The sequence below is a fragment of the Triticum urartu genome, chromosome 7, assembly GCF_003073215.2.
Source record: "Triticum urartu cultivar G1812 chromosome 7, Tu2.1, whole genome shotgun sequence".
In the NCBI taxonomy this organism is placed as follows: domain Eukaryota; kingdom Viridiplantae; phylum Streptophyta; class Magnoliopsida; order Poales; family Poaceae; genus Triticum; species Triticum urartu.
The window spans coordinates 710,166,212-710,188,061 of NC_053028.1; the positions used below are offsets into that span (position 1 = coordinate 710,166,212).

At 44.0% G+C, this 21,850-nt stretch overlaps 1 protein-coding gene and 1 pseudogene across 1 annotated transcript; one reads left to right on the forward strand and one right to left on the reverse strand.

Moving 5' to 3' along the window:
- Positions 1-1,179: 1,179 nt before the first annotated feature.
- Positions 1,180-9,268, forward strand: LOC125519575 (annotated as a pseudogene).
- A 7,397-nt stretch (positions 9,269-16,665) lies between these two features.
- LOC125518124 (phytoene synthase 1, chloroplastic-like) lies at positions 16,666-20,667 on the reverse strand. Its single transcript, XM_048683063.1, has 8 exons — positions 20,381-20,667; positions 20,105-20,281; positions 19,571-20,072; positions 19,402-19,452; positions 18,639-18,811; positions 17,750-17,985; positions 17,441-17,633; positions 16,666-17,236 (listed from the first exon to the last, which is right to left on the reverse strand). Exons 3-8 carry the CDS (start codon positions 20,037-20,039, stop codon positions 17,063-17,065), a joined length of 1,296 nt encoding a protein of 431 aa, XP_048539020.1. The 5' UTR covers positions 20,040-20,072; positions 20,105-20,281; positions 20,381-20,667; the 3' UTR covers positions 16,666-17,062.
- Positions 20,668-21,850: the final 1,183 nt, after the last annotated feature.

Here is a 21,850-nt window from a genome sequence, read left to right on the forward strand (position 1 = left end):
AGGGCGGCTTTGTCTGATAATGCATGGATCATTGATCTTGCACATGGTGACACCACTAGTCTCTTGGCGGAATTCATCGCACCGAGACACTGGTTGAGTACAATGGACATCCAGCTACCACTAGTAGAAAAAACCTAGTACCGACGTTTGGGAAACACCATTACCGACGCGGAGACCAGATGTTGGTAGTGTCGGGCATATAACCCTGTGTTATAACCCGCCCTAGATGGGCCGGGTTAAAATGTTGGCGACTCAATAAGAAAGCCTTAGACAGGCCTAAAGGAGCCCAAACTGAGCCAAGGAGGCAACTTATGTGGAGAACCGGATTAAAGCTGTAAGCCACCCAATGGCGTCTTTCCTAGCAAGGCAAGGTGATTTAGAACCAGGGTCGGTCCAGAAGTGTGACCCGACCCGGACTCCTGTAAGCCCAGGGCCTCGACCTGTGTTATTAAGGCGAGACCCTATGGCGGGTAAACTTAAGTTACAATCGATTGATAGCTAGGTCAAGCAGATTCGCTCCCTTGTAATCGATACTCAAGCAATACAACTAGAAGTAGGACGTAGTCTTTTACCTCATCCAGAGGGGCCGAACCTAGGTAAACTCGTGTCTTCCGTCCTGTTCAACCCCTTCAAGCTAGTCACAGTAGCGATGGCTGCACACCTAAGTCCTTTCACTAGGGCATCTGCCGTGAAAAAACCACGACAGTTGGCGCCCACCGTGGGGCCATCGCACGATGGTTTCGAGTTCTTGAAGGGCTCTTTCCCAGGGATCGAGGGATATGCCGTTGGCAGGATAACCAAGAGTCGTCGCGGCAAGCTCTACGTCGATGACGCTGGTTGGGGCCCTGAGGCCGACTCAATCGAGTACGGGTACCGGTCCCCTTCGGCGGAATTCATGTCTTCATTGGAAAGATTGGCAGATCTGAGCCTGAGCCGGACATCTCCACCAACCACATCGAGTCAGCTAGGAACATGCAACCCACTCGATTCAACCCGGCCGGAAGCATGTCTTCGTCGGTTTCACGCATGGCATTGATCTTGCAGAGGACTCTGTATCTCGAGGAGAGACTCTCATCTACTCAGGTGATGAGTCCTCTACCGGAGAGACGGAGTTGATTTACTAGCTTCAAGACGGTGGGCTTGGGGCTATTCTAATTGCAACAGTATTCCAGACCGCACATGACCGGCTCTCAACTCATCAACAGCTACAGCTATGACATCTGGCTCGACTGTGGCTGCGGCGGCTGGTGCTGGCGGCTCAACCAGACCACCGACTCAGGTTATGTTGGAGTTGAGGAATGAGTTGACAACCTTGATGGGGACCGAGGTCACATGAGAGAACCAAGCGGAGAGTAATGCGGAGATTGCGAAGCGTAGGGAACAGAGGACCAAGGCCCAAGATGATATCAATGCAATGCAGGCTCAGATGGATGCTGAGTCACAGCGTATCAGGGTAGAGGCTTTTCGCTTAAGCTTGGATCAAGGCGCCTCTAATGCGGTTCTTCGAAGGAGGCACCAGTCTCGTTTGCCTTTGCAGTATGAGCCGATGAATCTTTTTAACACGCCAGGGGCAGGGCCAAGCAGTCCACCAGTTATAACCAGGGTTGCAGAAGCACCAGGAAGCAGGGCGGAGGCCGGAGACGCACAGTTTTCACCACCGAACCGGGGAGATGACTGTGACTCTCCAGGATGTTTCGATGATCCTTGCACTTCCCATCAAGGGAATTCTTGTCTATTTTATCACTAATGCTGCTAACTGGCGCGATAGGATGTTTGACCTTATCGGTGCGGTTCCTGCGGTGCCGGATGACCCAACTAAATACAGAGTCCCCGCTGGTGCGACTTATGTTTGGATCGTAGAACATTTTAGCCAGTGCCCTGGCGATGCTAGTGAGGAGATGGTCCAACAGTATACACGTGCATACTTGTGTTATGTGATCTCGAGGACTCTTTTTGCTGATGGTGGTGGTAGGACCGCTCCGTGGATGTGGCTGAAGGCGTTATCTGGTTGGGATAGTAAACAAAGCTGGGGTTTGGCGGCACTGGCCTACTTGTACCGTCAGGTAATCAATTGTACATAGTTTTCTCTCTATATTACATCTTCAAACATTCTCTAATTGTCCCGTGTGTGCCTCTATGTGCAGTTGGATGAGGCATGTTGTAGGCGCAAAGATCATGCCAGCATTTGTGGTTCGTTAGTCCTACTTTCAGTTTGGATGTGGGAACACTTTTCAGTTGGACGACCGAAAGTGATCCGTTATGACGCCTGGGACGATCATGATAACCCGCTATGGAAGCCTACATGCGCGTACAAGTGGGACAAGGTTTTGGAGTTCAACGGCGACCAAAAGAGGATGTACATAGACTACACCAATGAGTTCGACGTGCTAACCGCCGAGCAGGTAATAATTGCAATGTCAATATTCACTCGCTCTTAAATACAAACTAATCTTTGTGGAATTATCTCCAAGAGTGGTATTTGGGGAACTCCAAACCTGTCCTTTCAAAAATAGTTATCATTTGCTTCGTTCCATTAATATGCATACTTCTTTTTTTCTTAGTATTATTTTCATGTCTTCCTTAGCAATTTATTCTATTGGCTCCCTGCTTGTACTATGTTACGGTGACGTGGCAGCCATATGGACTGCAGGACAATTTCGCTTTCATCCCCGATTTCCAGTTGAACCCGAAATGCACAGAGGAATCACATCTTTGGCAGATGCGGTGCCCATTGATATGCTTATATGCAGTCGAGCACCACCTTCCACAAGCGTGTGATGACTCAATTTGGGTTATTTCAGTATACACCGCCGGAGTGGAAGGACACGAATATCGTGCTTCACGGGTGAGAGAGTGCATCTTCTGTCTTTAGCATTGTAAACTATTTCAGGCCGCCAATACTTATGATTGTTAATATGAAGCTTGGACAAAATGAAGCAGAAGAAGATCAAGAAACTGGGAGTCATATCATGAAAAGTACATCAAGAAGTGGAATTACTTGGTGAAGGTGGCTAATAATAACAGACAAGTACATCGCCAAGTGCACGATGAAGCTACATTTTACAAATATCTTCAATGGTTTCTTAGCGAGTCTCGTGTGGAGTTATGCCCGCCGGCTTATGACAAGAGCATATTGGAGGTGCCCACAGGTTTCGAAGAGACTGCCAACCTCAACTACAACATGCTCATCAGAGAGGGCACACAAACCGGATTTGCTCCTATGATCAAATTTATAGTAAGTTTTGCCCTTTTCTACATATCAACATAACTAGAGCTCTTTTGTTGACTTGTTTATTTTCATAGCGCACTGAGATCTCGTGCCAGGTTAGTGAAGCCGATCAAGCACTCGCACAACCTCGGGGTGGGAATTCTGAGAATGTCCTTAGAGAGTTTATTAAGGTATGTCGTGAGAGCCTTTTGTTTACATGCTTTGTGTTCAAATCCACTAAAATCTCTATTTCGCAATGTCACGGCGTAGCGCTATTCGGTTATGTTCCTTAGCTCATCTTCTTGGTTGTCGTACCGTCGAGGCCGACATGCCCACCCGGTCGAGTTCCACTGCTTCTGAAGAGGAGGTATTAAATCTGTGTTACCATTTATTTTTTAATTTTTTCATATAAAATATTTATCATGGTGTGATTGCATAAACAAATGTTACCGTCTACATGTATTACCAATTACCATACAGAGTTATGAACTTAACATCACTTGTTGCATCTTACAAAGTTGATGCTATGATTCGTATTTTATGAGGTGTGTTCCACAAACAGGCTATATGTTACCAATTTATGATTCATCTTTACTCAAACTGAATGTTGAATTTCGTGTTAGATCCAATTCCACTCAAACATATTCCTTATTTTTCAGGCGCCCGACGAGATCACCCTGAGGGGGTTTATCGATGATGCACCTTAGCCTAGTCAGCCTAGTCAGCCTATTGAACGTCGCCACTTCAATTTAAAGCCTAGGAAGACCTTCAACTGTTATACACCGGAGGCATGGAACAAGAAACAAAAGAGGACCGTTGACAAGACCGTTGTCGAGTCCGAGGACGAGTTTGAGGACGAGCAGGAGCCGGCGCCGAAGAAGGTTCTGAGGAGGTTGAAGAGGGCCGGGGACGAGCCGGGGACAAAGAAGGATGTGAGGCAGGCGAGGGGGGAGAAGTAGGTGTATTTGTGAACTAATTGAACTTGTCACTTTAGTTAGCTTCTAGATGTGAACTTCTCGTAATTGTAGACTTCTTGTGAACTTTTTGGCTGTGAAGTTTCTATAATGTGAAATGAACGGTAGGTATGGACAGATTTTACGCCATCAGAAACAAGGGTATGGGTATGGGATTATTTTACCCGCACCATACCCTACCTATTGACATCCTTAGTAGAACCTATGAGTTGGGTTAACAAAAAGTGTACATGTATGGTCTTTTGTATTGTTGTCATTGGAGACTTGGAGGGGCATCAAAATGTGAATTAAGATGTGTTGCTTCAAAGGAACTTGATGAAGCCTGCAATTTTCCTTGGCTTTTTTTGGACACGGCAATATCTCATATGACTAAGAATTATCTATTTTTGGTCGATTTTATAGGTTTGTTCATACATATCAAGAAAAAATTCACCAGTTGTAACAATATATTTATCTAGTAAAAATAATATAGTATCATCTTGGGGTAAAACTATAATGGATATTTTCCGACCAAATATCAGACCGAAGGGCCTCAGATGGCATTCGTTCTAAAATTCAAATAGTTCCCGGATTCGGTCATGGATACAGATAGTACTCTTTGTATTAGACTATGGGTTTGGTTTTGACATTATACCATCATGTTCAGAATTATATTGATTTCAATCGGAGATCATCCAGATAATATGGCAGAGAGTTCGAGGATAGATCACACACCCATTGTTTCAACCCATAAAACAATGCACTGGCTGAAGACACACATGCAAACTTGAGGGGCATTAGGCTAGTCATAGTGTGATTAACTTAAACTAGTAACATGTATATGTTACTAGTCTATTTTAATATTTCACAGTGGGTAGTGTCATAGGTATGATAACCTAGAGAGCTTCATTTATTACTTTGTAAAGTCACTTTACATTAGGAACCTCTATGAGAGATGCATTGGACATGAATTCGCTGAATGAAAGCCTGCCAAATGACAATGCTATTATACGGTTTCTAATCGTTGGTTAGGTCCTAACTATAACTTGTAAATCTAATCACTAAAATAATTTGGATGATGTGGCTTAACGTTGTTCTTTGAATTGAACCACACATTGTGTGTTTATAATACACTAGCACATATGTCCGTGCGTTGCAATGGAAGAGATATTTTTTTTTGCGAGAAGCAGATAGAGAGATAATTGATTTGTCCACCAAAAATGGTCTCGCAGCGGTGCATGATAGAGCGAGGAGTTGCGGTCTTCTCGCGGGTCATGTCTAGCTCACGAGATCTTGATAGTGGTGGGGTTGGTCGGCGTGGCAGCGACCATCCAACTCGTACCTTTTTTTCCTCCGGCTCCGCCTTCGTATTGGGGTTGTGCCTGTCTCATCATTCGGTTGCTACACAGCAACGTTTAGGACACAATCACTTCGACCACTCTCTCCTACAATGGCATAACCGGAGTAATTACTAATTAATTGCATCACATAAATCCGGTTTCATTAGCATAATCATTGCATAACCAGCCATGAATGTCCCTTCTTTATCAGGGTTTATTCTCTTTGATTATTTTAGCACTCGTGTGCCCATAGTATTTTTTTAATTAGAGCAAAACCAGCATTTTCTCTTTTATTGGCATGTGACCGTATTTTTTTCAATTATAGCCAACTGCCATATTCTCTGTGGCACATGCAAGCTACCACCGGCAATAATTTACGGAGTCCATCGTTGTGCTCATGATTCTTGAGACAACTTCCTTATTATCAGACAGCCTCCTTTTTTTCAGGCAACCTAGAGACATATAAAAACAGGTGTGATTTAGTATAATGTTCCAAGGTGGGACTATTTTTATCATAATTGCAAGCTATCTGAGTTGGTTTTGTCCATCGGCACAACAGGGAAGACCCATAGTCCAGTTCCCTTCCGACTTAAATTATTTGCTACTCGTCCGTCCGACAAAAAGGTAAATGTGTGGTAGGCCCAGTTTGGCGCACCTGGGGACAAACAAAAAAATCAGGAACTAAGTGCGGAACGGACGGAACAAAATCAATACATATAATTTTGCTTTTCTTGAGCCAGCTGCATGGAAGCTACTATATGATGCTATTTTCGTGAAATAGCGCATGGGACGCACGATAGTTCGCGTCTGGGCCAGCCCACTGGTAGACACCAAAGCAACCTGTGTTCTAAGGCGCGGGTAAAAATAAATAAAACGGCGTGTTGACCGATCGAACTCATGACATCAAAGTCCCGACTAGGTGCTGCTAGCCACTAGAACAAGTGCGTAAGGCTAAACAATGAACAACGACAATATTAAGAACACACTGCAGCGTCAGAATCTTTTTTTTTCTTAAATATGAATCGCCAAATACTGTGGGAAACGTGATTTTTTTAATTCTGAAAAGCTTTTTGAATATTCCGTACATTTTCCGAAGAACATGAAGAAATATTGAAACAGGGTCATTTTCTGAAATTCACAAGCATATTTTGAGAACATGAACCTTATATAAAAACACGAACATTTTGTAAATTTGTTAACAAATTTTTAAAATGGGAACATGTTTTGAACATTCAAAACAACTATATCAAATGAGTTTTCTTAAACATGGACATTATTTTGAATTTGCGAACATTTCCGCATTTGGAACATTTTTTAAAATGCAATTTTTATATCTAGAACAATTTTGGAAAACACGAGTATTTTTCCAAAAATTAGAACATTTTTTGAATTTTGGAAAAAATGAAACGAGAAGGAAAAAAATTAAATTTCAAAAAAAGTTAAAAGAGAAAAAGAATTTTGAAATTCTGAATATTTTTCGAAAATTTCAACAATAATTCAAATTCTGAACCATTTTTTTTGAAAATAATGAATTTACAGAAAGAGGAAAAAGAAAAGTAAACTTGGAAGGGAACAAAGAAAAAAGAAACAGGTAAGAAAAAGATTTTTTGAACATTTGGATGATGTAGCTTTATGTTGTGCTTTGAATTGAACCACGCATTGGGTTTTTAGAATATACTTGTAAATATACGTGCATTGCACATTAGAACTTGGATAACAACCAAAGATTAGCATACTGTTATGGTATATATTAGAATAGGTAAGTGAAAATTTTGAAGCAGATGCATAAAGTATAAGATTCAAAATTGGGTAAATTACACCAACCTTGTTTTGTCCAAGTGGTATCTTTTATCTCATATTGCAGTTTTTAATAGAAAATAACAAGAATAGCTAGTGTTGCATTTGGAAAGATAAATGTGACTATGAAGGTACCTTTGTGGCCTTGAACACAAAGAAATAACTACCAATTAAAAATAAATGATAGTTTTGTTAGAAAAAAAGTGGGGAGAGTCTACGTATAGAAGAGTCTAGAAAAAATTAGAAAAGTTTTTTGAGTTTTATGCAAAATGTTCATAGAGTTTAGGCCCAATACTAAACTCTTCTAGATAGTACATGTGGCGAAATCTTGTGTAGTAAAGAGAAGATCCAATGGCTAGCAACATCCGGATTTGCCACCTCTCCACCATCGCATCGGCTTCGTCCAATGACTGATATTCAAAGTTATTCATAGAGTACAAAGATATAGTAGATAATAGATAGATATTGGTATGAGTGATTGGTTTGCTACAAAAAGGAACTCCAAGGAAGCGCTTCTGGAGCCAAATTCAATTTGCTATGCAGTCCTTCATGCTATGGCGGAAGTAGAAGCTGGTGGGCTTGTCATTGAAAATGTTGACTCCTGGAGGAATTAGCAGTACACAAAAAGCACCAAGGCTAGCTAGCAATTAGCCAGCTTGGGCTTAGCGTCTGGCCGGCTACCCATCGTGTACATACGTACGCTTCGTCGCCATTGCCGCACGTACTCGTCAGATTGGACCAACAGCAGCTGCCAAGCTCGGAAGTGAAATACCTAGCTAGCGGCCACCATGGCACCAGGACCGCTGCCGGAGTATCATTTGAGAAACAAAGGACCGCCGCCGGCCCTCCCGGACGAGCTCGTAGGAGAGATCCTGCTCCGCATCCCGCCCGACGACCCGGCCAGCCTCCTCCGTGCGTCCCTTGTCTGCAAGTCCTGGAGCGAGGCCGTCTCCCAACGCTGGTTCCGGCGCAGCTTTCACAATCTCCATCCATCACCCACCGTGCTCAGGGTTCTCCATGACTGGCACGATGAGGCCATCCCTACCTTCATCCCGGCCACCGCGTCACCATTCTCCCTCGCCGCCCCTACCGCTTGCTCTGGCTGGCCGTCGACTGCCGCCATGGCCGCGCCCTCTTCCTCTCCAAGGGTCGTACCGAAGAATTCATTGTTTGGGAGCCAATCACGGGTGCCCAGCACCGCGTAGCTGTGCCCTTGGCCTTCCAGTTCGGCCACACCACGGCAGCCGTGTTCAGCGGACGGGTGCAACCACCATGAATGCCACGGGAGTCCCTTCCGGGTGGTCTTCGTTTCCTCCATCTATGACAAAGACGCTGACGACGACCCGTTTACCACGTCGGTGTGCGTCTACTCGTCTGAGGCTGCAGCCTGGGGATAGCCGACCTTAATGCACCATGAATTCATCGTGGACTTCACATATTATTCCAGCGTGCTTGTTGGGAGGTCTTTCCTGCACTTCATGACATGTGGTGGGTTTATCCTGGGGTATGACTTGGCAAGGCATGGGCTGACTTGGTTCGACACACCAGACTCTTGCTACTCTAATGGTTGGCCCACTTGCAACCTCATGCTGGCGGAGGAAGGTGAACTGGGACTCGTCGAAGAATTGGATCCGCATCTGCAATTGTGGTCAAGGGAGGTGAAGGATGCCCGATGGGTACCGGGCCGAATCATCTACCTAAATGGTGCTCCAGTGAGTGCATCAAGTCCGGCGCATGTGCTGGGCTTTGCCGAGGGAGCAAACACCATTTTCGTGACCATGGCTGCTGGCCTCTTCGCAGTCCAAGTACAATCAGGGAAGGCGACCAGGGTGCGTGATGATCATGGATACGGTAAGCTGATTCCGATCGTCGACCTTTACACTCCTATGCCCCGAGGTGAGCACATCAGAAAATTGTCGGCTTCGAGTGGTCAGCTCTCCATCAATGGAAACTTCCCTGAGGGAGGTTAGGTTTGGGTATTTAGCTTGTGCCCATGGGATGGTTGATCCAGCTTGAAATGCACCACTATCACCTGTCAAAGACAATTCATGTTCTGCATACATCATACGCCTCCAAGGACTAGCTATCAGACATGTGTACACGACTTAATTTGGAAGTGTGAGGCACGGGGGGCATATATCTAGGGCGGGTTTTTTTTTCAATGTTTCAACAGATTTGTATAAGGGGGCAGCTACGCGTCTGCAGGTGATATTTAGAAAACATCCGTCGCCTTAGTAGCCGTAGGATCGTGAGCAAAGCAACCGTCTGATCTTCTTTCATTGAGCGTGCATCAACCTTTGCAACAAAGCTTGTGTTGTGCTCCCGCCGAACGTTTTTTTTTTCTAAAACAAAGCATGTGTTTCAGAAACAAGATTTCTGTTATAGGAAAAAAACCTTTGCTCTTGCCCCGTTGCAACAAACGTAGCGTTGTGCCCTCGTCCCCTTGGCAACAAGAGGTCTGTTGCACAAACAAAAAAATCCCCCTCACACCATTGTCATCAAATGTCTGACGGGCATTTTAACCTTTTCAGTATAGATTATGTTGTAGAATTTTCTGCAACAAAGAGCATGTTGCAGAAATGTCAGTAGATTTTTTTTGCAACAGAGTTTGTTATAATATTTTCCGCAACAAAGATCGTGTTGCGGAAACATCTATAGAATTTTATTTACAACAGAATTTGTTATAGAAATATTTTCTGCAACAAAGATCATAGGTGATGCTGCGGAAATATCTGCAACACAAATACTATTGTAAAAATATTTGTAACAGAAGTTGTGTTGCAGAAAACATTTGTAACATATGTCATGTTGCAGAAAATAATTTTGGGCTTCGCTTTGTTGCAAAACTAGATGCGTCGTAAACAATTGCAACACCACATTTGTTTCTGAAACATAGCCTCTATTTCAAAAGCGTATTCGATAAAGGACGACATGCAAGCCTTCATTTGGATGTTTGTCATGCAGCGAAGGTGGCGAACGCGGCCACTACGATCCGCCGGATGACGGCAAGCTTTTCCCTTTGTATAAGGGTAGTGGAAAAAGATTGTCGGCGTGGACCTTTCAAGCTTTTCTTTTGCGGGGATGGACCTTTCAAGCTGTACTCTCATATAATAATAAGACATATGACCAGGCCTTGTACACAATTTAAATCCCTAGATTCCCTTTTGTGAATATTGGAACTTGTAAAGCAATTATTTTTCTTATGTCGTCATAGAACTTTCAGGCTTGTAACATAAAAGGAGATATATGGCCAGGCGTTGTCCACTATTTTAATCTGTGTAGGTTCCCCTTAAATTTTAGAACCACGATTTGGCATCGTTAGGTTGAAACAACGTATTAAACGTTCCCATGAAGTTTATGTTTACCTTTTTTGTTAGGTTTGTGTGCCCATCACGACATCATACCAACGGCGAACGAAGCATTATACAAAATAAACATTTCATGATTCTTTGATCTTGTGTGGATGCCGCATTCTATCTTTATATAGTCGTTCTTCTGGCTTCTATGTCCATGTGTTTGGTGTTCTTTCTGGTTTGGCAGCTTACCTTGCGATGGTCGCAACCAAAGATTTTATGTTCCCACTCCTTGAGGTGGGAGGCACATGAGCTTCTTTGAAAGCCTGGGAAGAGGTGTATTTGACAAATTTAGGTTCTCACTCTTTGGCGTCGACCAAGTAAAACCTAATGATGGCAATTTTACCTATGGGCATGGGCACCCCACTCGCATGGGTATGGTATGGGCACATATTTATGCCCATAGTCAGTACCCAAACTCTACCCGACTAGTCATCGGTAGGGCAAGGGTACGATTTTGTGCCCATGGGTATGCCCAGACCCTGCCCGGTTATCTTTGGGTATACCTGCCCACGGGAAATCCGACCCGACCCGGCTCAAAATAGCCCGACCCGGCACGGTCTGGTCTTACCCACGGGCCGAGCTTGGGCCTAGGTTTTGAGCCCGAATGACATGGCAGGCCGGGTTTGGGCTTGACATATGTGCGTCTTAGGGAAGAGGCCCGGCCTGAGGCCCGAGGCCCGGCGGGCTTTTCCACTAACAGGCCAGGCTTGGGCTTGAAATCTAGGCCCAAAGGCCAGGTTCGGGCCTAGGTTTTCTGATGCGAGCTTTTTCAGGCCCGGCACGGCCCGAGTTACGGCCAGGTATATCTTTGGGCCTTATGTGTAGTAAACACTAAGGTACCTAATGTTTCTATATATTAGGTTGCATTTCCCACCCACATCCTCCTCCCAATAATCAATTCTCCAACCATGGAAATCTCTCAGTGGCTGGTGCCTCCATCAAACATTGGACTAGCATTTACAACACCATCTTTCGATGTTGTGTTGATCTTCCCAATGCGTACCAATCGGGCACATATACCCATAGGGCATGGACATGGATATTTACCCGATGGGTAGGTACGGGCAGATTTTACGCCATCAGAAACATGAGTATGAGTATGGGATTATTTTACATGCACCATACCCTTCCCATTGACATCCTTAGTAAAACATATGAGTCAGGTTAACAAAAAGTGTACATGTCTGGTCTTCTGTATTATTGTCATTGGAGACATGGAGGGGCATCAAAATGTGAATTAAGATATGTTGCTTCAAAAGGAACTTGATGAAGCCTGCAATTTTCCTTGGCTTTATTTTTGGACGCGTCAATATCTCATATGACTAAGAATTATCTATTTTTGGTCGATTTTGCAGGTTTGTTCATACCGATCAAGAAAAATATTCACCAGTCATAACATTATATTTATCTAGTAAAACTAGAATGGATATTTTCCGACCAAACATCACACCGAAGGGCCTCAGATGGCATTCGTTCTAAAATTCAGATAGTTCCCGGATTCGGGCATGGATAGAGATAGTTCTCTTTGTGTTAGACTACGGGTTTGGTTTTGACATTATACCATCATGTTCAGAATTATATTGAGTTCAATCGGAGATTTTCCAGATAATACCACAGAGAGTTCGAGGATAGACTACACAGCCATTTTTTCAACTCATAAAACCATGCACTGGCTAAAGACACACATGCAGACTTGAGGGGCATTAGGCAAGTCATAGTGGGGAGTAACTTAGACTAGTAACATGTATATGTTACTAGTCTATTTTAGTATTTCACAGTGGGTAGTGTCATAGCTATGATAACCTAGAGAGCTTCATTTATTACTTTGTAGAGTCTCTTTACATTAGGAACCACTATTAGAGATGCATTGGACATGAATTTGTTGAATGAAAGCCTGCCAAATGACAATGCTATTATACGGTTGCTAACTGTTGGTTAGGTCCTTCCTATAACTTGCAAATCTAATAGCTAAAATAATTTGGATGATGTGGATTAAAGTTATTCTTTGAATTGAACAATACATTGTGTTTTTATAATATACTAGCACATATGTCCGTGCGTTGCAACGAAAGAGATATTTTTTTCCCGAGAAGCAGCTAGAAAGATAATTGATTTGTCCACCAAAAATTGTCTCCGCAGCGGTGCGTGATAGAGCGAGGAGTTGCGGTCTTCTCGCGGGTCATGTCTAACCCGCGAGATCTTGATAGTGGTGGGGTTGGTCGGCGTGGCAGAGGCCATCCAACTAGTACCTTTTTTTCCTCCCGCTCCACCTTCGTATTGGGGTTGTGCCTTCCTCATCATTTGGTTGTTGGGCAGCAACCTTTAGGACACAGTCGCTTCGACCACTCACTCCTACAATGGCATAACCAGAGTGATTACTAATTAATTGCATCGCATAAATCCGGTTTCATTAGCATAATCGTCGCATAACTAGGCATGACTGTCCCTTCTTTATCAGGGTTTATTCTCTTTGATTATTTTAGCACTCACGTGCCCATAGTTTTTTTAATTGGAGCAAAACCAACATTTTCTCTTTTATTGGCATGTGACCGCATGTTTTTTCAATTATAGCCAACCGCCATATTCTCGTTGGCACATGGAAGCTACCACCAGCAATAATTTAGGGAGTTCATCGTTCTGCTCATGATTCTTGAGACAACTTCCTTATTATCAGACAACCTCCTTTTTTCAAGCAACCTAGAGACATATCAAAACATGTGTAATTTAGTATAAAGCTCCAAGGTGGGACTATTCCTATCATAATTTCAAGCTGGATGAGTTGGTTTTGTCCATCGGCACAACAGGGAAGGACCATAGTTCAGTCCCCTCCCGACCTAAATTATTTGCTGCTCATCTATCTGACAGAAAGGTAAATGCGTGGTAGGCCCAGTTCGGCGCACCTGGGGACAAATGTAAAAAATTCGGGAACTAAGTGCGGAACGGACGGAACAAAATCAATACATATAATTTTGCTTTTCTTGAGCCAGTTGCATGAGAGCTACTATATGGTGCTATTTTCGTGAAATAGCGCATGGGACACACGACAGTTCGTGTCTGGGCAACCCACTGGTTGACACCGAAACGACCTGTGTTTGTAAGGTGCGGGTAAAACTAAAAAAAACAGCGCGTTGAACGATCAAACTGATGACATCAAAGTCCCGACTAGGTGCTGCTAGCCACTAGAACAAGCGTGTACTGCTAACCAATGAACAATGAGAATATTTAAGAACACATTGCAGTGTCAGAATTGTTTTTTTCTAAAATATGAATTGTCAAATACTCTTGGAAACGTGATTTTTTTAAAATTCTGATTATTTGAATATTCCATACATTTCTCGAAGAACAATGGAAAATATTGAAACAGGGTCATTTTCTGAAGTTCACAAGCATGTTTTGAGAACATGAACCTTATATAAAAACACGAGCATTTTTTAAATTTGTGAAGAATTTTTGAAACTGGGAACATGTTTTGAACATTCAGAACAACTATATCAAATGAGTTTTCTGAAACACGGACATTATTTTGAATTTATGAACATTTTCTCGCATTTGGAACATTTTTTAAATTGCAATTTTTAAATCTAGAATTTTTTGGAAAACACAAGTGTTTTTTTTACAAAAATGGGAACATTTTTTGAATTTTGAAACGAGAAGAAAATTTAAAAGTTAAAAAACAATTAAAAGAGGTATAGAATTTTGAAAGTCTGAATATGTTTTGAAAATTTGAACAACAATTCAAATGCTGAACATTTTTTGAAAATTATGAATTTACAGAAACAAGAAAAAGAAAAATAAATTTGGAAGGGAAAAAAGAAAAAAGAAACAGGAAAGAAAAAGATTTTTTTTAACATTTGGATGATGCAGCTTTATGTTGTGCTTCGAATTGAACCACACATTGGGTTTTTAGAATACACTTGTAAATTTACGTGCATTGCACGTTAGAACTTGGATAACCAGCAAAGATTAGCATACTGTTATGGTATATATTATAATAGGTAAGTGAACATTTTGAAGCAGATGCATAAAGTATAAGATACAAAACTTGGGTAACATAAACCAGCCTTGTTGTGTCCAAGTGGTATCTTTTTATGTATCTCATATTGCAGTTTTTAATAGAAAATAACAAGAATAGCTAGTGTTGCATTTGGAAAGATAAATGTGACTATGAAGGTACCTTTGTGGCCTTGAACACAAAGAAATAACTACCCATTGAAAATAAATGATAGTTTTGTTAGAAAAAGACGTGGGGAGAGTCTACATATAGAAGAGTCTAGAAAAAAATTAGAAAAGTTTTTTGAGTTTTATGCAAAATATTCGTAGAGTTTAAGCCCTACTAAACTCTTCTAGATAGTACATGTGGCGGAAAATTGTGTAGTAAAGAGAAGATCCAATGGCTAGCAACATCCGGATTTGCCACCTGTCCACCATCGCATCGGCTTCGTCCAACGGCTGATATTCAAGTAATTCATAGAGTACATAGTAGTACAGATATAGTAGGTGTGATTAATTGGTTTGCTACGAAAAGGAACTCCAAGGAAGCGCTTCTATGCAGTCTTTCATGCTATGGCGGAAATAGAAGCTGGTTGGCTTGTCATTGAAAATGTTGAATCCTGGAGGAGTGCAACCAAACAAACGAAGGTGGAGTTTGCTTATAGTTAAGTTCAGTTACATTTGGTGTCCCTTCTATAATTCTATTAATGGAATCTTGGCAGCCCTCATGTTAACTTTTAAAAAAGGTTAACCTTAGTGTGGGATGTGGGATTCCCTTCCTGTGGTTTAGCTGTTGGTGTTTTCTCTTTTTTGTGTTTTCTCGCGACCTGCTCCTTTTATGTTTTTTGTTATTTTACGCAATCTATCTGGTGTTGCAGAGGGTGGAGGCCCTTGTAAAGCTCTCAAAATAAGTTGGGCCTTGGGGTCTTTCCTCCAAAATACACCTAATATTATTTTATTTTATTTTGTCAGTCATGCATATACACTACTAAGAAATTATATATGCTCCTATCAAGTACACAATCGAGTAAACATGCACGATTTTTCAAGGCGTCATCGTCATCATCACCTATGTTGTGCCTTGATGAGTTTGGGAAAAAAAAGGAAAGGGGGGAGCAACGCCCAAGCCACAGAGACGAGCGAGCCGGTGACTGTCCTAGGTGCGCCAATTTAGTTAGTTATGTTCTCTGGTTTTCCCAATTTCTGGAACCTTTTAGAAGTTTTGGGTACAGTTTTTTTTCATTACTGCTTTTTGCAGGATTTCTTTTACTTTCCGAAAAAAATCCAAATTTTAGAAAATATTCATGTTTAATTTTTCAAAATCTCTATTTTTTCCGAAATTTCAATAAATGTTCTCTCATTTGAAAAAAAAATCTCGTATTTATAAAATATGCTAACATTTCACAAAAAGGGTTCTCAAGTTTTAAAATGTTCATTTTTTAAGAGTAAATAATTTTTGAGTTATTCTAGAAAATCAAAATAGAAACCCCAGAAAAACAGAGGAAAAAAAACAGAGCTAGAGCTCGCTCGCAACTATGTGTTGCTTCAATTGACCGGCCTACCCAAGCGAAACTTGTGCTGATTGGCGGAGTGTCAAATAGGGCCTTCCCTAAGAAACATCATCATATATTCCACACGACATTTTCTCAAATAATAATAATTCCCCGCAACAAAAATTATGAATGCTATAAAAATATTAAAATTCAACATGTTCTGAATAAATAGCTAATATTATTATATGATTAATTTCGGAAAGTATAACAGAAATTTTACACCGAAAAGGGTCAGCCTCCGTGATTAATTTTAACCCCCTTTTTTTTATCTTTTCGCAAAAAACATCTTCTCGCATCCATTCCTCTCCACTTCCTACAAGGCTGCAATCATAAATCAAAAACCTAATCCGGTGTGAAATCTCAGATATTAGTTACTCGCTTGATGCAAGAACAATTCATAGATGACCAATGTTAATTTTTCAATGTCTTGCATAACTGGTTTCCTTTGAGCGGCATGTCCTTCTAAAGTTTAGAAACAACGTCACATTTTCTCAGTTTTGCATTCCAAACCATATTGTTCGAATATATATGCTTACAGAATAACATACATGTTTCCCGAATTCGGGACCGACAACGAGTATATATATACATGTTGTTCTGTCTTCAAATGCACATGTTCTAGAATAATAATATACATGCAAACATTTGGTCTCCATCTCGGTTGGCTGCAGTGTTCTTCTCCCTTCCTTCACCAGAACTTCATGTCATGCGTACAACATTGATCGCTGAGGAATGTACTGATCGATTCGTCGCATTGTTTGGCCAACTAACTGGATGCAGAGCTCCAAGGCAGATGTCGCCACACCGCCATGTTTCATTCTATCTAGCCTAACCTGACCATCTTCATCTTGCTTTGTTGTTTCTTCTAGGTCTGGTTATTTCTCAGTGAATACGGTAAGAGCAGCGATCTCCCATACGCGACAGGGAGCGCAAGCACCTTTTTCGCCTTCCCAACATAGGCCCTCTTGGTGAAGTTGTTGTAGTCATTCGCTTCGATCTCGTCGAGGATCTGCCGGTACAGCAACAGAGAGGCCCAAACCTGCAATTGCAATGCAATGCAAAACCATATTATCTTCCATTTGAGCCCCTAATTTTTTTTTCAATGATTATTATATCAAGGGTGGGGGGAGGCGACCCCCCACGAACTACACGTAGCATCATTTTTGCTACTGATAATTAACAATGATGAGAGATCAATATGTAGTTTTGTTTCACATTCAAGTCGTGGCTTTAGGGCACTTACCGGCCACCGGCTCTCCTTCCTAAGCTCAGTCACCCCTCGCTCCGCCTCCTCGAAGAACATCCTCGCCCTCTTGATCTGCCTCTTCATGAATTTTCTCCACTTGTCGGTGACGACTCCTTTGAAGATGTCTTCATCGGAGAGCCCTGCCTCCGCAAGCTCGTCTTGCGGCAAATATATCCTTCCTCTTCTTGCACTGGGAAATTATTCGAAACACCAGAAAATTCAGGATAGTGCTATCTCAAAATGTCCATATCATGATTTTACAAGGGAAAACCATTGCATTGTATTGGTAGTGAGTGAGTGGCTTACTCTTCTCCGACATCCCTGAGTATGTTGGTGAGCTGGTTCGCGAGCCCGAGAGCCAGAGCGGCGCCATAGACGCTCTCAGCTGTCGCCTTGGAGTCGGGCGCAATGCCCATCACCGGGACGCTCATCAACCCCACGGTGCCGGCAACATAGTAGCAGTACATGTACAGCTCGTCAAAGTTCTTGTACCTCGCCTTCTTGAGGTCCGTCCGCATCCCGTCGATCATGTCCTTGAAGGGCTGCCATATGTAAAAGTAATTGGTCATTTAGAAAATCAATAATATAGTTCATAAGTAGTTGTGCTAAGAACGACCAAGACCTTTCTTTTTTACAATGCAAGGCAGGATCACTGCCGATTTCACTAAGAGAAAAAGAAAAGAAATACAGAGTAACGCGGTTTATATGGGAAATTAGGCTGAAAACCACAAAACCCAGTAAAAAAGAGTGACCAAATACATTTTCATGATGTATAATTCAGGTCTGGAGTTACTTGGACTCTCCCTGATTTCATTTCTCCTTCTACATCATTCCAAGTTCCTGTTTGTTCTTGGTATGTTCGGGAATAATACTTACTGAAAAGTTCTCCCTATAATTTCCCCACTTTGATTAAACATATCTTTGACCAGATGATTCCCACTATAGCGTCTAGTCAACAGGATAAGTCCCCACTACAATGTGTGAAAAGTTCATACGGCTCAACAACAGCATCAGAGACTAACAAAAGGCCGACAAACGAAACAATTTTGACCAATCATCGACTTTCCGGTCATCTTGCACTGAGATTGTGAGGTCTAGGGGCAATTTGATGCTGACAGGGAATATCCACCACCACTCTGTTCTACCAGAATCATACAATGTGGACTGAACAATTATGCACCGGCTAAGCTGATACCTGAATATCTATGGGGAACTTGGTGATGGTGTCAGAGAGCGCGGCGTCGAGCATGTCGTAGGGGCGCCCGGCGAAGAGGTCCTCCAGCCTCCTCTCCCACCGGTCCAGCGCCTGCGGCGTGATGTGCGACGCGTTGGGACCGTCCACCAGCTCGTCTGTCCTCCTGCACCATACTGAACAATGATGCTATACATCAGATTCTGAAAGTGATTGATGCCTAGAGTATATCTCATTTAGAACTGACGGTACTCTCAGATTCATGTCCTTAGGCAATTTGAGGAATATGTTCTTGCAACCTTTTCTCGTGTACTTTGATCCTATTGAAGCCATTTAGCCAAAAAAAAGCCTAATTTGATGCTTCCACACATAATGGCATATAAAAAGTGGTATACGAGCCCTTTATTCTTCACTGACTATACTACGTATATAGGAGTATCTGTAAACACATAGCATGCAAGTTCAGCAATGTTTCTATTTGCCATTATTCGCATCCAGAACTAGTTCACACCATTAACTTTAAAGTGGCCAATTTTCTTGGGGAGTGTTGAACATTCTTGCAAGTTGCTGTTAAATACAATATGTAGCAATTTAACTGATGCAAAATGTGGGCATGCCCTTTCTGACGGTCTGAAGTGAGAATGAAACTAGCTGAATTTTCAGTCACATTACTGACACTAACTAACACTGTGTGACACATACTGATACCACAACAGGGGAGCAACAATGGAGGGTCCAAACCAGGCATGGTGAATTTTCAGATTACCGTAGATGGCCCATATGGCGCGCCGCCGCTCCTCGGTCATCAGCAAGGTCCCTGCCATGCACGACCAGACATGAACGAGTGAGCTCCATGATCACCGGAACACCGGCTTGGCACGCAGCCTGCCACCATGGCTCAAGAAAAACAGAGTATCCACGAAGGAGTGGCGTACCGAGGTAGAAGGTCTTGGCGTACTCCTCGCAGATCTCGCCGCAGCGGGCGTAGGCCTCCCCGAGCCCGCCGCGCGGCGCGTCCAGCTCCCTGGCGACGGCGGGCGGCGCCTGCTGCTGCTGCTGCGAGGGGCGCAGCTGGCGCTTGAGCAATGCCGCCTGCTTCACCACCACGTCGTACACCTTCTGCTCCGACGAGACGACGGCGACGGCGGCGTCGCCTCCGGGGCTGACGGTGAGGCTGGAGTACACCGGCGACGCCGCGCTCCGGCCGCCCGCCTCCCCCGGCTCGCCGACGCCGAGGCAGCCGTACTTGAGCGAGCAGAGCACCCAGCGCGGCCTCTGCTGTTTCTTCTTGGGTAGCAGTCGGGAGCACTGGAAGCCGTCCCGCGTGGCGCCATCACCGGCGGCGAGGCCGGGGGACGAGGCTGCCCCGAGCAGCAGCGTGACGGTGGTGGCCATATGCTGCATGCGCGCAACGCCAACCCCAAACCGCCGGAGCTCGTCTCCGCCGCGCCGAGCAGGAAACGGAGCTCTGCTCTCCCCTGCAAGGGAGAGAATTGAGGCACGCACCGTGTGACGGGCGGATGGATGGATTCACCACTCTCGTGTGAGCCGGGGGGAAAGGCGTTCTTGGACACGCACACGCTTTGTCTGGGCCGGAGTGGTGGCCGCACTACCGACCACTAGTCTGCCGGGCACCCCTGCATATACTACACAAGTATGCACACAGTGAGTGAGATATAATGGCGACAATTCTCTTGTGCTTGGGCAAAAGGCCTTATGCACGAGGAACGGCTTAGGCCACTCACCTCTTATCAGCACGCCCGCTGCAAGCTCGATCCCTCTACAAGCTCACGGCATATGCCGCCTTAACCTGCGCCAAATCGCCGTCAAACAAGCAGCCGATACACACGTACGGCCAGATCCCGCTGAGAGTGAGCGCGCGTATGTGAATATGCTGCTGCCAAGGTTCCATGCGAGGACAAAGTCCAGTGTCTCCCTCTCTCTGCGTCCAGTGTCCTCTTGCTTCCTCTGCCTTTGAGAGAGAGAGAGAGAGAGAAGGGGGGAGGGAGAGGGGAGACGTGGAGGAGACAATGGCCGGCCGGTGAGATGAGGGGATAGGGTTATCACATGGGCGCGCTGCGGGTGCGTGCCTTGGCGGCCGCTCAGTGGTGACACCTGGAAAGGGATGGATGGACGAATCCGGCCAGGGCGCTCCTACGTGGCGCCTCGCGCCCGGTGACATGGCGTCATGCATTCCTGGCGCCGGTGGTTAAACATGTGTGGGTGGTAGCATCCAAAAAAAATCACGTTTGCATTACCATACCTTGTTCTAGTGACAGAACCATCTTGCTTGCATTTGCATGGACTTGGCATACATTTTACTACTACTACCTTCTTAAACAAAAATCTTTTTCTTTGATGCGATGCAAGCAAAAGCTCCTCATCTGTAGGAGTAGTACGTACCATCACCAGTTAACAATGTCGAGTTGACCAAGATAAGATTTCTCTTCAACATTGATGCATGCGTGCATGCGTGCATGGGTTAGTTCCAAGGAAAATAAAATAGCCACGCGTGGACACACGAGGAGAATGGGTGTGACTCATATGTGGCTCAAAGTTTGGTGTATGCAAGCGTACGTGTCGCATCTGCCCTGCCTTTGTGGGTGTGAGCTGCACTAGCAGCACTAGTGGCTGTTGCTTGCAATATTTGTGTGGTGGAGGGCGTCAAGTAAACGAACCAATCGTGAAATGAACCGATGGAATACGTGTAGGACTCTGCAGAAAGTCTGGATCTGACTCGTGTGAAGCAGCCTAGCTAGCTCCCAAACCGTCGGAGCACAGTGCATGCCATTATGCATTGCATGTGCTCTCCGGCCCTGTTTCTGCTTTGACCAAAACAGGGCGAACCGTACTATTAGTAGTACCATACATCATGCGTGGGAAGACTATTCCAAGGCTAAACTTTCGTCGCTGAAATTGTAGAGATTACCTAAGCCAATAATAGTAGAACGAAACCATTCGGTGAGATAGGGCATCTCCAACACCGACCCTCAAACCACCCGCAACTGTCTGAACTGCAAGGTCCGGACATATTTTGACATTCAATACGGTCTTAAATCGCCCTCCGCACACACTTTTTCCGCAAACCAGAGACAAACTACAAACTGGGAGAAGGGCTTTCTAGGCGTCCAGACCGCTGCCACGCTCTTGTCTGACTAATCTGGCCTATCAAAAACCCCTCGGGTGCCCACTCGCTTTCCCGCCAGAAGCCAGCT

Coding starts and splice junctions, on each gene's coding strand:
- LOC125518124 (XM_048683063.1), bottom strand. CDS start 20,039: ATGCAGCATATGGCCACCACCGTCACGCTGCTGCTCGGGGCAGCCTCG. Junction 18,812..19,401: donor CGCCATATGGGCCATCTACG/GTAATCTGAAAA, acceptor ATCATTGTTCAG/TATGGTGCAGGAGGACAGAC. Junction 17,237..17,440: donor GGAAGGAGAGCCGGTGGCCG/GTAAGTGCCCTA, acceptor TTGCAATTGCAG/GTTTGGGCCTCTCTGTTGCT.